The 14,557-nt window shown below is 31.9% G+C and overlaps 1 protein-coding gene across 2 annotated transcripts in view; it reads right to left on the bottom strand.

The window, feature by feature from the left end:
- The window catches only part of LOC126970809 (cleavage and polyadenylation specificity factor subunit 6), a 35,599-nt gene extending 21,498 nt beyond the window's left edge, over positions 1-14,101 (bottom strand). For both annotated transcript variants that reach the window (XM_050816930.1, XM_050816931.1), the window contains exons 1-5: positions 13,957-14,101; positions 13,636-13,842; positions 6,113-6,328; positions 3,831-3,939; positions 31-266 (exon numbers count right to left, since the gene is read on the bottom strand). In XM_050816930.1, the coding sequence (XP_050672887.1) occupies positions 31-266; positions 3,831-3,939; positions 6,113-6,328; positions 13,636-13,842; positions 13,957-14,022 (834 nt within the window). In that variant the 5' untranslated portion in view covers positions 14,023-14,101. The remainder of the gene's footprint in view (positions 1-30; positions 267-3,830; positions 3,940-6,112; positions 6,329-13,635; positions 13,843-13,956) is intronic.
- Between the last annotated feature and the right edge of the window lie 456 nt (positions 14,102-14,557).

The following is a 14,557-nucleotide window of genomic DNA, read 5'->3' as shown; positions in this document are numbered from 1 at the left end:
TCAAATTAAATACATCATAAAATCACATACATCATTATATGGCATGGGTGGTCTGTGTTGCGGTGGACCCTGGTGCTGCGGTGGTCCCTGGTGCTGCGACATGTGGTGCGGCGGTGGGCCCTGGTGGTGACCCATGTGATGCGGCGGCGGCCCGTGCCCGTGGGGCCCTGGCGGAGGGCCTCGCATCTGATGGTGAGGTCCGGGGCCCGGCATCATCATTCGCGGTCCATTAGGACCCGGGCCGTTGGGTCCTCCTCCAAAAAATTCTAAACAAACAATATTAATAAAATCTCCGTATCAAGGCGACCAGAGGCCATCACTGCTGGATACAACATTTTACGGCAGTTTCCTATTTTAACATCTCAGCGTTCTACAAAGTACGCCAACCATCTGCATTCCGCATGATACGTAAATCTTGGTTTTTTTTGTTCAACTCTCGGGTTGTGGCTTATCTACAGGAACTACTTTACATTAAATGTACCCATATTTTTATTAATAAAAATTCGATAACCTATTCAACCCCATAATTGCATATTATGAAATTGACATGCGATGTCGCTCTTTCAACGGAGTGGAAAAAAAGTGGCAGAAAAAAGATATACCTAAAAGTAAAATATAACCTAAAATAATTAAACGATAATTCGTATCTTATGTCTATGCCTTATTACTGTCTGCTAAAAGATCTATTCTGTGTAAAAGATAATATATATAATATGTAGAGGTGGGCGTTATAACACAACATATATATAACAATATATTTTTACAACAGTATAACACATTATAAAACTTGCAACTAGACTGTTATAATAAAATTATGTAAATTATTTCCGTACTATTAAAATTCATTTGAATTTAATTACAGCGCCATCTATGTACACGAGCGGAAAGTGGTGCGTTTCTTTAATTAAATTTAAATTTTGTAAAATTTAATGTTTTTTACCAGATGGCCCTTTTTCTAATTCGCTTTAGTAATTAGTGCTTAGTATAGATAAGTTAGACGAACAAATATAAAATTATAACGCTGTTGTTTTAGATTGAAAAGTATTGTAAGTACTCTTGCTATAGACAGAGCTATTTCTACGTGCGATGAGACGAAGATAAATAACATTTTGGATAAAACAACACTTTCATTCATTAAATTTCCAATGAGAATCATTATTTGTGAGTTTTTAAATTGACGAACTGCTAGTTGTGTTTTGATTATTATTATTATCATTTGAAGTAAAATGTTTGTAAAAACAATAGTATGAATAGTAAATTAAATGGATATGTGTAATATAAAATACTTCTTGAGTTATTTTTATTTTTTGTAAATAGACAGTGTTAGTGTAAAAATAAATGTTTTGTGAATAGTATAAATATACGTTTAGTTAATAGTTTCTGGAACTCATTAGTCGTTAAGATTGTTTTGTGTAGGTACACAGGTAAAAAAAGCACATCAAAAAAAATACCATCTACCTAGTACTTGGTGTTAAAGTAATTATTCCTCTTCAAATATGTTATATTATAACACTAAATAACTTCAAACCGCAACAACAACAACTTTCAGCGATAATAATTTCGATTAAAATTTATAACATCTAATATACATTATAACAGACTACAACAACAGTTAGAAAAATATAACACAACAGTATAATTCATTGAAAAATTATAACAGTTTAGCCCACCTCTAATAATATGTGGACCAGCAATGGGATATTTAAGGTAATTAGTAAATAGTGCTAATAATTGAGGATTCACAATTCATTCTTTTTTCAAGCAAGTAGCGATACTCAGGGCAGGATTTAAACTTAATGCCGCTCCTGGGCACCGGAAAAAAGTCCGCCCCAATACTGGAATTTTACTTAAACTTATATTTTATATATTTTATTTTTCAATTGAATTTCTTGAATTATCAATTAAACCAAAAATTGTTAATTAACATAATTAATTAATTACTGAGCAAGACTAAAAAATTTTTTTTCACTTTTAAAATTTTGCCGCCCTGGGCAATTGCCCCAACTGCCCCTAGTGTAAATCCACCGCTGACGATACTTTTATAGTTATTAATGCAACTGTTGTGTAATAAGCGGTATTAAAACACGAATGTGGCTTTATCTCACGAGGCGAAGCCGAGTGTGATAATAGTATCACATGAGTGTTTTAATAACTAATTATCAACAGTTGCATACAAGAAAAGTCCTGTGTAGATAAAGATCTACACCCATAATATGAATCCTCTAAAAGATTCTGAAACAGTTAGTCCTAGTAGTAACCTAATATCATCCATTACTGATTATATACAAATAAACTAAGTATTAATGAAAAAAATATTTATTTTAGTAGTAATTATTTACAGTTTGTATAGTGCAATAATAAAAATTCACTTGAATATTATGTTCTTTTGCAGAGTTTAATATGAATCGCTCATTTTTTGTAAACAAAACAATAAAAATATCGAAGAAAAATGGCGGGGATTCGAATAAACTACTTCATTTACGGCGCGCGACGTTCTGGTAGTGTGGAACGCGCGTAAACGAAAATGTTCTTTTTTTGAAATTCATACAGATACCACGCATCGTGCAATAAGAATGTGGCTGTCTGTTCAAACTCTTTGAGCATGAAGGGATTGAAAAAAAATAGGAGTGTTGTTATGAAATTCAGTACAACATTACAACACTCGTTTGGATGATGTAATGCTTATTAGAACATTGGGTGTTTTAATGTTGGCAATAAGCTCTTTCAGAATCTTTAATAGAGAATTTTAAGCATCGGTGTAGATAAAAGAAGTTACCTACTCATTTTAACATCAAAAAACGATGATAATCTTATTGAATCTTATTGTGAATTGCTACTGATTTGAGTAGGTGGTATCGATAATACGATGGCGTCGGAAGTCGGAACATCCAAATGAATTATGACAAGGGCTGTCATGTCAAAAAAATGTAGATGTCAATTGCGCAAAGCGTTTCGTTAGTGCAAGATGCCTGATTTGAATGATTTTTTAATAAATTATAAAAATTTATTTCTTTTGACTCCCAAATCTTAGCGCCTCAATAATTTTTATATAAACATCGTACAAACTTATCTTTATAATTAATATAAACTCGTTTTTGTACGATGTTTCCTTAATTTTTAAATTATTTGGATCCATTCTTGCCATCCCCTTTAAACAGTTTTGATATTTTTTATGTGTTATCCCTCTTTTTTTCGATTAACAAAGTACCTACAAATTTATTTATTTACGTAGTGCATGTTAACATTTTCTTCTGTCAGTCCGTATCTCTTGTAAATAGTTAAATGTGTCAACTAAATATTCATTATATTATGCTATTAGGATATTTGTCACCTACCGTAACGTCATTATGGTCAAGTAATTGTCGTAGTTGAATATAAACAATGGAACTCCTTAACGGCTTACAGCATGGGTGCGATCTGTGGCAGAATTTCTATCTATAATCAAATTTTAATGCGCTTACGTTCATTGCTGCATTGCAACATGACGCAATAGATAGAACTATTTTGAGCTCTCCGCAACTTTCTTTTGAAATTATTGTTCTCGAGATAAATTTCCTCTGTTGAGATAGGCGTTTATCCCTGATTTCGTTTGCTTCATTTAAACGGCGCTATCACATATGAGCAGCACATTTAGTAGCGGCTGTTTTCAATAACCTATCTATCCTTAGTTTAACTTACTAAACGTAGTTTCTACGTGGTACAGAGGCGAGATTGGGTGTCAGTTTGTAAAAAGTTTGCTTTTACGTCAGAAACACAGGCCTAAATAATTTTGATTATATCAATTTTACTCGGGTCCAGTTTAACACGCTTTATTATAAAAAAAAATATACCTCCAGGATGTGGTCCAGGTGGTCCACCTGGATGAGGTCCTCTCATCCCAGGGTTGGAGCCCGGTGGGGTTGACCGTGTCTTCGACTGGCTCTCAAATTGGTTCAACGCCTGAAATATTCATTAAAATGTTTGTCCTTTATCGGAAAGCCTAAGTGTGTTTTACTAAAATCCTAACGCTCTATAGTAAAACGCAATTGATTGTATGTATGCAGTTTATTCTCCAGAATAAGAAAATTTCTCCAATATTACAATTTTATACTTAAATTAGATCTTTACCGTAGGATTGCTTTAGCTTTACTTTAAAGGGGCGTACAGACTAGTGAAACATAACATAAAATGTATCATTCGACCTTTGTGCGGCGTAACGTTGTGAATTGTCATGTGTGAAATCCAAACTATGAGAAATTGTTAAGTGTATTTCGTTACAAACCTGTCATGATACATTGCAGAAATGTGTACGGCTAATTCTTTCATTGCATGATACATTTCACCATTCTGTACGCATCTTAAGTCTCTACTACAGTGGTTCCCAACCAGTGGTCCGCAGACCGCGAACCAATTTCAAATTTCGCGGGCAATACCATCATGCACGCTGCACGTTGTAAGAGCGAGAGTGGGAGTGGCCTTAGGCGCTGGGGACGCTGTAGGAAGGGAATATAATAATATAATGTACATTGTTATTGTATTCTCGATTGCTAGTCGCTTGAGCCGGTCAGACGTTGTTGTACTACTTTTCTTCTGTTATTTGTTAAGCTTGACGGTATCAGTGATTCTATTTAGTTAGCTGTACGTGCAAAGAAGTGCATCAGTACCTATTGGCATTTGTTCTATTTTGATTTTACAATAAAATAGGTAATTGTGTACACATGTTACTTAGTATGCTATGACAAATTCTTTCGGTATGACAATGAGAAATATAGGCACAGGTACGTACAAAATATACTTACGACGTAAGCATATTATATGGTTTGTAATAGTCATAGAATTTCAAAATGATAGGAACTGTAAGGTAAGGACGCATTTAAATGTAATTATTCATTGAGAAGTTTCAAAATTCGGTAAATTGCCCTATTAATTGTCTCTACTACCTATTTATGCGAGAAAGGGTTTTCTGCGTTGTTAGTAATTAAAATTAATGTAAGGAACCGATAAAGCGATGATTTTCGCATGGCTTTGTGTAATCATATTAGTCCTAGGATTACTGAACTGGTGCAGAAGATGCAAGGTCAAATCTCGTTCGATTCAGTTTATTTTTCTTGTACATCGTGAAGAAATCAAAATGGTCCCTGGCCAAGACAAGGTTGGCCACTGCACTACTATTACACTTCCACATCATTCATCACTACCTAATGCGCAATTGCGTAACACGCCAATGCTGTTCCATCGTGCCACTGGGTTGTGTAGTGTATCCGGAAACTGTCTTGTATAGTATTTATTCACATAGTGGCACATCATTAACATGCTTTTAGGAAAAAACAATTTTTGAAACTTTTCTTCAAACTACTTAGTGTTATTTTCCTTTAATTGAGAATTCCATTTCTACAACCCCGCGCACTGCAGACAGGTACGGCGCTTTGTCACACACGTTTCCATGACGTAATAGAAGACCATGGTTAGTTAGTCAATTTTGCTATTGATTGGTGACTTTTAGTATCGGATTACTGACGTCATCAAGATGCCGTCTGTCCCATTCTCAACACGCAGGTATAACACGCGAATGCAGAGTAAATAACTTAAAAATCTTATATTATTCGTGTTTATGCATTTGTAGTTTTGCCCACTTATGATTTTGTCAAAACCACAATTTAATTTCTTGATGATGCAGGAGCAGAACTTAGCAACTTTAATGTCTGCGTGACGTCAGCAAGCAGTCATATAATAATAAAGCATTTAATAACTATAAATAATTTATAAATACTACTACTTGTATGTTATAACAAAGAAAAATATAGAATGTTTAATTTGTATGAATTTAGTTGCTGCTTGGACCTGCCATAACCTATGCCTGCACGTCTCTCAATTTGCGATCGCTTCCGTTAGATAGCTAAAATAAACGTTCTTATTGTGTACCTTATTGTCTATACATTGTTACAACTATTTGTAAACTTTGCAAACGACCGCTCTATAGACTTAATCTCTGCACATATAGCTACCGTCCTCGCCATTGAGACCATATGTTTTACTTCTGCGCATTGTTTTCCTCTCATGTTATTAACTCATTTCATAGATATCTACCAAAATATCTAAGAAACAACAACTACATGTATCAAATTATCTTTACCTGCTTGCTAGGCATCGTCACCACTGGATGCTGTCCATGAATCTCCTTTTTTGGTAAACGCTCCATAACCAATCTCATGGCCTGGTCAGATCCCAGAGATATAACGCAGAATCCTTTCGACTGTCCATTAGCCCTGTTCTCGAAGAACTTAACGTCCTGGAAATCTGTGACGCCCACGTCAGCGATCGCGTTAGCAATATCTTGATCGGTCGCCCACTGAAAGAATCGTATCCAAAACTAAGGAAAGCGAAATTGCGCAAAAGCCTTCAAACGATATACAAACATTGTTGTGTAAACACATACCTCATAATTATCCCGGAACTATTATGTGTATTAACTTCTATTTCATATTTTTTAATATCATAAACTAAAAATACTAATCCCATTCATCCAATCATCAATCATATTCCACAATTTTTCTTTTTTTATACAAGAAGGCTTTGGGTTTAAAGGAAACAGATTGCTTGTAATTATTGCTTTATTCAAGATATCCACATTGGTTTCCAATGATATTTGTTTATAAATAAGACAACATTAAACGGTTGGAACGTAATTATCACAGGAAGAGTGAATACAACTAAATGGTCTTATCTAAATTTACTTTCATTTTTATATTTGCGCGAAGGTATTCCGAGAAAAACAATATTTAGTCTAAAATAATAAATATACTTTAAACGACGTTTCACGTTTTCTACAACTTCTAGTACTAAGCCGTTGCAGTCCCTAGTAATTTTATTTTTACAATATTTTTAGCGTAGACGTACATATTTTTTATGGAACCAATAGAGACTTTATTTCAGGTGCAATGCTCTAATCTCAATTATTTTCGAGGCTAATTCATACAAAAGAATGCAGATTTTTACTATGAGCTGACAAGAGGACTTACTGAAGTCACTGTGCGACCCTAACTAAGCATACAATAGGTATGTATAAATATAGATAATGAAATTATCGATGTAAACATAATATATACACATTTGGTGATAGAGGTAAATAATAACAGGTTGCTGTATTATCACATAACAAAGAACTATTAAGCGATAAATAAATTCACAGATTCCATAATATGATTGTATATTTAACAAGTTATCTCGCATCTACTTGTAACAGATTTCTTTAAAATATCATCGCACGTTCTAATTCGTCTACGGTCAGTGGCTAGTGGCAGTGAACACCGAGACCCTATTAGGATAATTGAGCCATCCATAGATCACGTGACACATTAGGGGGTTCAACAATGACACAAAGGGGTGCCATAATCCCTTTTAGCTTTAACTATAACTGTAAGAGAAACTTAAATACATATATTTATTAGCGATGGGCAATTATGGCAAAAAAAATCGACTCGATCGAAAATTGAGGTATTGCACATTTGATTCGACTGCGAGGCAGTCGACGGGCGCAAGGACTTTTAACTTTTGATTTGTGGCGCAGCGCACGGCCTTGTATATTATTGACCTTTTATAAAGTTCTTATTTAATGGCACGTACGAGAATAGCCTAATAGATGCGCTGCGCAACAAATTAATAGTTAAAAGTTGACACCGCACGCCGTATTTCGAGAACAATCGACTAACAGAATGTTATCAACTTTTACCAAAGACTACCTATTTCAATTAGATTTAGCAATATTCGCCCATCGCTAACATTGATGTCTCACCAACTCCTATTGTTGGACCTACTCCTATAGTTGAAGAATATTCATGGCACATTACGCCGAACGCATTATTTCACAATAAAATTTTGTTGACTCTTTATTTATTGTACATTGAATTAGTTTTTTTGTATTATATAATCGGTATAATAATATTCATTATTTTTCCGCATTAAAAAATATGTACATTTTTAATATAATGGATTAATTACTCCTAGATATACAAATACGTGACTTCAAAACAAAGGGAGCGGGATCTAGAAAATTTAGGATCCGTGTGATGTTATTTACGGATACACAAAATGACGCCATGTCATACAAGTTTCCGTTGGAACTTATAAAAGTATGATAAGACTCGACCTGAGGGACATAGGCAGTAAGGCCAGATGTATTTTATTTTATAATAATGTACCCCTCGAGTGTTCCGAAAACGAAGAAATACATTTAAATTACAGACAAATTTTATATCACACAATATAAAAGCATTGAAAACAAAAAAATTATAATTAGTATGTGTCTAAGAATATATTCGTTACGTATAAAGTATTACAATAATTTAGTTTTGTATTCAATTAATTTGTTATAGTAGTATATAAACATATTAATATGTATGATTTAGTAAGTGACATGTGGTGTGCATATGCAGTGTGCGTATGAAGATTTTAACCATGAAAAAGAAATAGCAGTATGGATCTCATTTGTACATTGATATCAGGCTTGGTTTTGAGTAAAGTTATCTCCGGTATACATATTCAACTACTGGAAGGGGGCAAAGATGGTGTAAGTCAAATTACTACGTAATAAGAGAAGGGACTACCTAAGAAAAAAATAAAATTTTGTATGAAACGTGCAATGATTTGACGTAAGTTTGAAATAGTAATTACATTATTATCGCGACGAAGTATATTCTGGCTAAGTTTGAAAGCGAACGGTTTCTTTAAACGTAGTGGATTTCGGCTATATCCGTTTTTACAATATTATAGCCATCAACTCTCAAGCTGTCAATGACTGCACATTTCATACAATCGCTTTTTTCTTAGAGAGTATCGGTAGGCTGGAAGGGGGCATAAAATAACAACTTTGCAATTAAATTACGGTAGTAATTTTATGTTCGTCAATACTGGACTTAAATATGATATTGTGATAGGGGAATTTCATCTCGTCAATTACTACTGCATATTGGTGCATAAATCCAGTAATAGTATTCTCTCACAACATTCAGAACAATGGTATCTATCGTCAAGAGCATACATACTGAAATATAAACCCTAAACTTAATAGAATAATATGGATTCAGTTTGTTGTTATAAACATATTAATCTAAATATAACAATTATATTTATTCGATAAATATATTGGACAAACTAAAATATTGTTTGAAATTAATTATAATACAAAGAGCGCCAACATATAATTTCGGAAACAATAGTATAGACAGAAAATTTATAATAACACAAATTACCTTACCTCAAAAAAACCTGATAAAAAAGAAATGTTAGTATTTATAACTATGATAAACATGAATTAGATTGTGTATTTATTTTACTAGTCACCGCATAAGTAATTGACATTTATAAATTGTGAAATATATAAACAATTCACTTATTAATATTGTCAAAACCTTATCTCTCAACAACCAATATTCATTAAAGTATAAATAGTTACACCCATGCTTTTCATAAGTGAAATGTCACATCACTAAGCAAATGTAGCTTTTCACTTACCCAACTTCGAAAAAAGCTGATAATATTTGGAAAACAAACATAATATATAAACTATTAACATGTTTAAATATAAAACAAAATATTTTTGTTTAATTTTGATGAATAATCTTTAAGGACATATAACTTCATTTTGTAGATGCATACTTACAACACAAAGTTACACAAGTGAATGTTTTAAAACATCAGTTCATTCGTCACACACACAAACATATATAAAACTCAAAAATAAAATAGTACTCTTAGCTCAAATAAATTAGTTAAAAATAACTGTAACATCTCTTAGTTAATATGATATAAAGAGATATTATAATTTATGGAATGTTTCATGGATAACAATGTAATTTGTAACACAGTTAACATAAAATTAATATGTATTATAATAATATAAATAAATATCATGAAGGTCCAATTAAAGTGTTGCTAATGTTATTTCAAGCTATTATTAACTATTCTACATTTGAATACTAAAACTAATAATGATCTGTGGCCTGCCTTAAACAGTCCATAATCTGATGTTATCCTAAATATCTCTTTAATAAAACTAAGATTCTTTTCTTATGTTTGCAGCATAATCTTAAATTTACTGTTCAGTTAATGTTACTGCACACATTTATAAAGAGAACAATGTCAAAAAGTTATCACACAAAAATATTAACTTTCATGACTTTGTGTGTGTGGATGTGTTTTACACACAAGTATTCATAGTATATAACTGTGAATTATTCGTAAATATCCTACATTTTCATTGATAATGGATGAACAGTACTTATGGTATTATATTAGTGACTATAACCATAATTTTAAGCATGATTTGTGAAGAGTTTAATATTACGTGATTATTCTATTATTGTCCAGTACAAAAAAAGGGGACTACAAATTAGATGAAAACTGTGGTATATAGTAATCAAAAAATATAATATAATAAATTCTAAGGATGGGGAAGTACTTTACTGGGACTGGTAACACTTGATAATAAAAACAATACATCAAGCATAAAATGTCTCCCAATTTGTAGCTTAACCTTTTTAATAATAAAAGTCAATCATAGAATAACATTAAAACCATCATAATGACATTTGACTCAAAAAATTTAAATATATTAAACTATCACAGTATGAGCAAAAATAATAAAAGAATACATTTATCATCCAATTTTATACTTCTTAAAAACTGTTAATTCTATTCTCTATTATTCAAGAATTAAATAGCTGGTTTCTTTTAAAATAAGTAGAATGTTTGCAATTTTCATGTAGACACCATTTTGAATTCAAATTAATGCCGTCATAAAAGAATTTATAAAATATTATGCTATTATACAAGTAACTGGTTAACATTAACTGAACTTTTAAAATGTTTGCTCTTTATTCTAAAATGATACGGCACCTTACAATATGTAACAAAATGTTAATCAATGACAGATTTTTATCAAAAATACATAAAAAACAACTAACTATATATAGCTGACAAAAAATTATTACTGTAACTTTGGCATATAGACTTTTGAGATTTTGATATTTAATAACTCATATTTTGGCTTTTATTTTAAATGATAATAACACTAAAGATATTTTACCATCTAATAATCCAATTCAGACACAAAGTAACAATTAAGGCCACTCAACTCAACAGAATATGCTGGAACCAGTGGGAGGCTCCTTTGCACAGGATGCTGGTTAAATTGTGGGCAAATGAGACTTAATATCCCATTAATCAAGAAGACAAGCGCAATTGTAGTGCCACTCAGAATTTTTGGATTTTTCAATGATCCTGAGCAGCACTGCATTGTAATGGGCAGGACATATTGATAACCATCAGCTTAACATCCTGCTCGTCTCATCCCTTACATAAAATACCAAATCCAATATTGAATGCATTTGTTAGTTTTGGATGAGGTTCTATTCAATGAAATTACTGTTCACATTGTAGATAATGAAACAATTATTTCACTATTTAACACTAGAGAGTGTCGTTAACAGAACTGCTCTTCATAATCACACCCAAGGTCTTTGAAATAGATAACATATACACATATACCTATTTTAATGAAGAATGATTTCAACTTTAATGCCAGAGGATGTTGTAACCAAATTACTCTAATTTAGCAACCTTTAAAATACATGCTGATGCATGCAACTGTTATCAACTTTTCTAGTAACTAACAATGGTTGTACTATTTTTCATAACCATAAAGATGTCATATCACAGGAAGTAGCTAAGCACAGCTGAGAAAATGTTGGGGACTTCACCATAATTGTGACAATGGTGGCAATTCCACTTTTGTATTGCCAATTTCATATTTAAGACATTTGTGTGAAAGTAGTAAAACATAGTTCAAAGCCCTGTATAGAGTTTATATGAATTATTATGAACAATACAGCAAGATAAAGCACATTATTATGTTGCTTCCACACACACACATTGTATAAAAAAGGCTTACATTCAAATCCATTTTAGGTTACACCATTCATAACTAGCTAGATATTAGTTTTATCCATACAATAAATGAATATTAGATCAGGTTTTCAGTTGTTATAAAGCCTTATAACTGTACTATTATAATATTTCACACACAAGATGCAAGGGGAATAATAGAAAATCAGCATTAATAGTTGAAGCCAGTAATAAATGGTTCTCCATAATTTGCACTTAAATATGTAATAAGTCCATATATGTTGCTATAAGAGAATATGACTATTTTTTAAGGTAAGTCATAATATAGAAGTTCTTACTGAAACATTATATTTCACACTGTCCTGTTAATAGTCCACATACATCCATAATTACTCTATCTTTTCATTAACTTTTCTCCACCAACCTTAAAAAATAAAGCAATACATTTACTTCTATATAACTTTTTTCTTTGTAAGGTGCCTTATCAAATTAAAACTGAAAATTTTGATGCTTCTAACACTATGTGCAAATATTAGCACCAAAACTTATCTCCATATGTCACTTATATAAGTGTTATCAAATGAAAATGCCTCTCTCTGTAATGGTAGTCAACTATTATTGAGTAAGTAAATTTTAAGAACAATCAGTTGTAACATCTCTTACATTTTTTTTCACATTTCTTTTATGCATAATACAATAATCAAGACTGAACTAGAAAAATCTAATAAAGTGCTTAAGAAAAAGATAATAAACAAAGCACACACTTAATCTTTTAGACCTTATTAACTAAATCATATAGTCCTGATCAATCAGTTGTGAATTAATAGAATGGTATAACATAACTTAGCATTGATTTGTATTTTAAATGAAATATCTATCTTGTTTACAAAATTAAAAAAAAATTGAAGAGATATCAGCACTTCAGATTATTAAAGCCTCAAATAGAAACTGTAATCTTATTTTATTCTAATAACTCTAGTGTAAGGGTGATTCTATAGCTGGAGTAAACTAACTTCCCAGTTCGAGGGCTATTTTAAATAGCATTTTTATGGTAAGTCATCAATGTGTACACTAGAGCAACAATACAGATAAAAATATTTAGTCTAACATCAAAACTATGAACAAATAGAATATGGACTACTGCATTAAAAAGCCAGAAAGAATGATAATATTACACCAATTATATATGTAATACAAATATTATATGCAACCAGTTTCACGACTTGAATTGCAATAAAATTTTACTATTAATACATGTTTTACAATAATTTCAGGATTCATAGTGTCAAGATTCACATCAATGTAATAATTTGAAGACAGAACTGCAAAATACATAAGATTTATTGAAAGAACATATTTATTTCCGATTAATGTATGCTGTTGAGACTTAACAATTTACTATCCGTTTATAATATATCTTGATCTTCTCAATATGTAGTTGACTACTAATACCTTATCACTGTGTTATTACTATATAAAATTTAAGCTTTTTCATTTGACACCCAGGTAGGTAGACTGCCAAAATATATTATGAGAAATCCCATTTTGTCAAAAATCGTATTCCACTAAATTCTCAATTGCCAAGTAACTAAGAATAATATCAAATTGACCAATTATTGAAATATAACAAACTAGCTAGTAAATATAAAAATATATTTTTGGCAGTCCTTAATTACACATTAAGTAAATACTATTAACATATTAAAACCGTATATACATACAACTTAAAACAAAGACAAACTGTTAGGTACGAACCCATGTTAGATTGCCGACGTAAAGCTGAAAGCGGCGGCTATGATGCCCATGGCCTGAAGCGTTGCTGTGGTATGATGAGTTCCCGTTTGTGTCCTCCGGAGGATGCTGTTGACCAGAGTTTGGACCTCCATCTCCAGTTTCGGATTTTAACGTTGGTGCAGAAATTACGTCGTCGTACAAGTCGACATTCTCTCCGCCAAATTCATCCTGTAATCATACAATGTGCAATAAGTACACGATCAAGTTTGATGAACATTATAAATATGAAACAACACACAAATATTAAACAACATATAATATAATTATTATGAATATTATTACTTGTCTATTAAAGTCCGATTCAATATCATCAGCGTACAAATCTATATCGACGCCTCCATCCGCCATTTTTATGATCGAAATCAGAAATGGCGACTAGCGTTGGAAAACTCAACACTCGCAGACCGGCGACCGCAGTTTTTTTTTCTGGCTCGCACGTTCTGTAAATCCGCCAGCTTAAATTTTTTGTTGGTTTGCTATTTCAGTAGGAAGCATTGTACGTTCAACTAGATTGAGGTGTTTTTATTTTAAACAAGGTAAGGGAAAAAAATGAATCGCATCAAAAGTTTGTAGTAAACATTATTTGGATCAGGACATACAGTTATAGGTACATACTAAAATTAAATGACATAATAATATTAACAAGGAAAACTCAAAATAATGAACATATTACATAATACATTAGTTAATATTATTGCAATAAATATATGAAGGAAGTGTTACTTTAATATTATGTGGAATAATTAACAGATTCTAAAACAGTTTTCACAGCTGTAGCGAAAGGAACGCGGACTGTTATCAACCCATCAAAAGAAAAAGTGACAAGTGGTATGTCCAAGGTGCATTCTTACCAATATGGTGGTAATGATTTTATCAAGTTTTA

Source organism: Leptidea sinapis, chromosome 22, assembly GCF_905404315.1.
Source record: "Leptidea sinapis chromosome 22, ilLepSina1.1, whole genome shotgun sequence".
Lineage (NCBI taxonomy): Eukaryota > Metazoa > Arthropoda > Insecta > Lepidoptera > Pieridae > Leptidea > Leptidea sinapis.
This window is presented reverse-complemented; position numbering and strand designations above follow the sequence as displayed.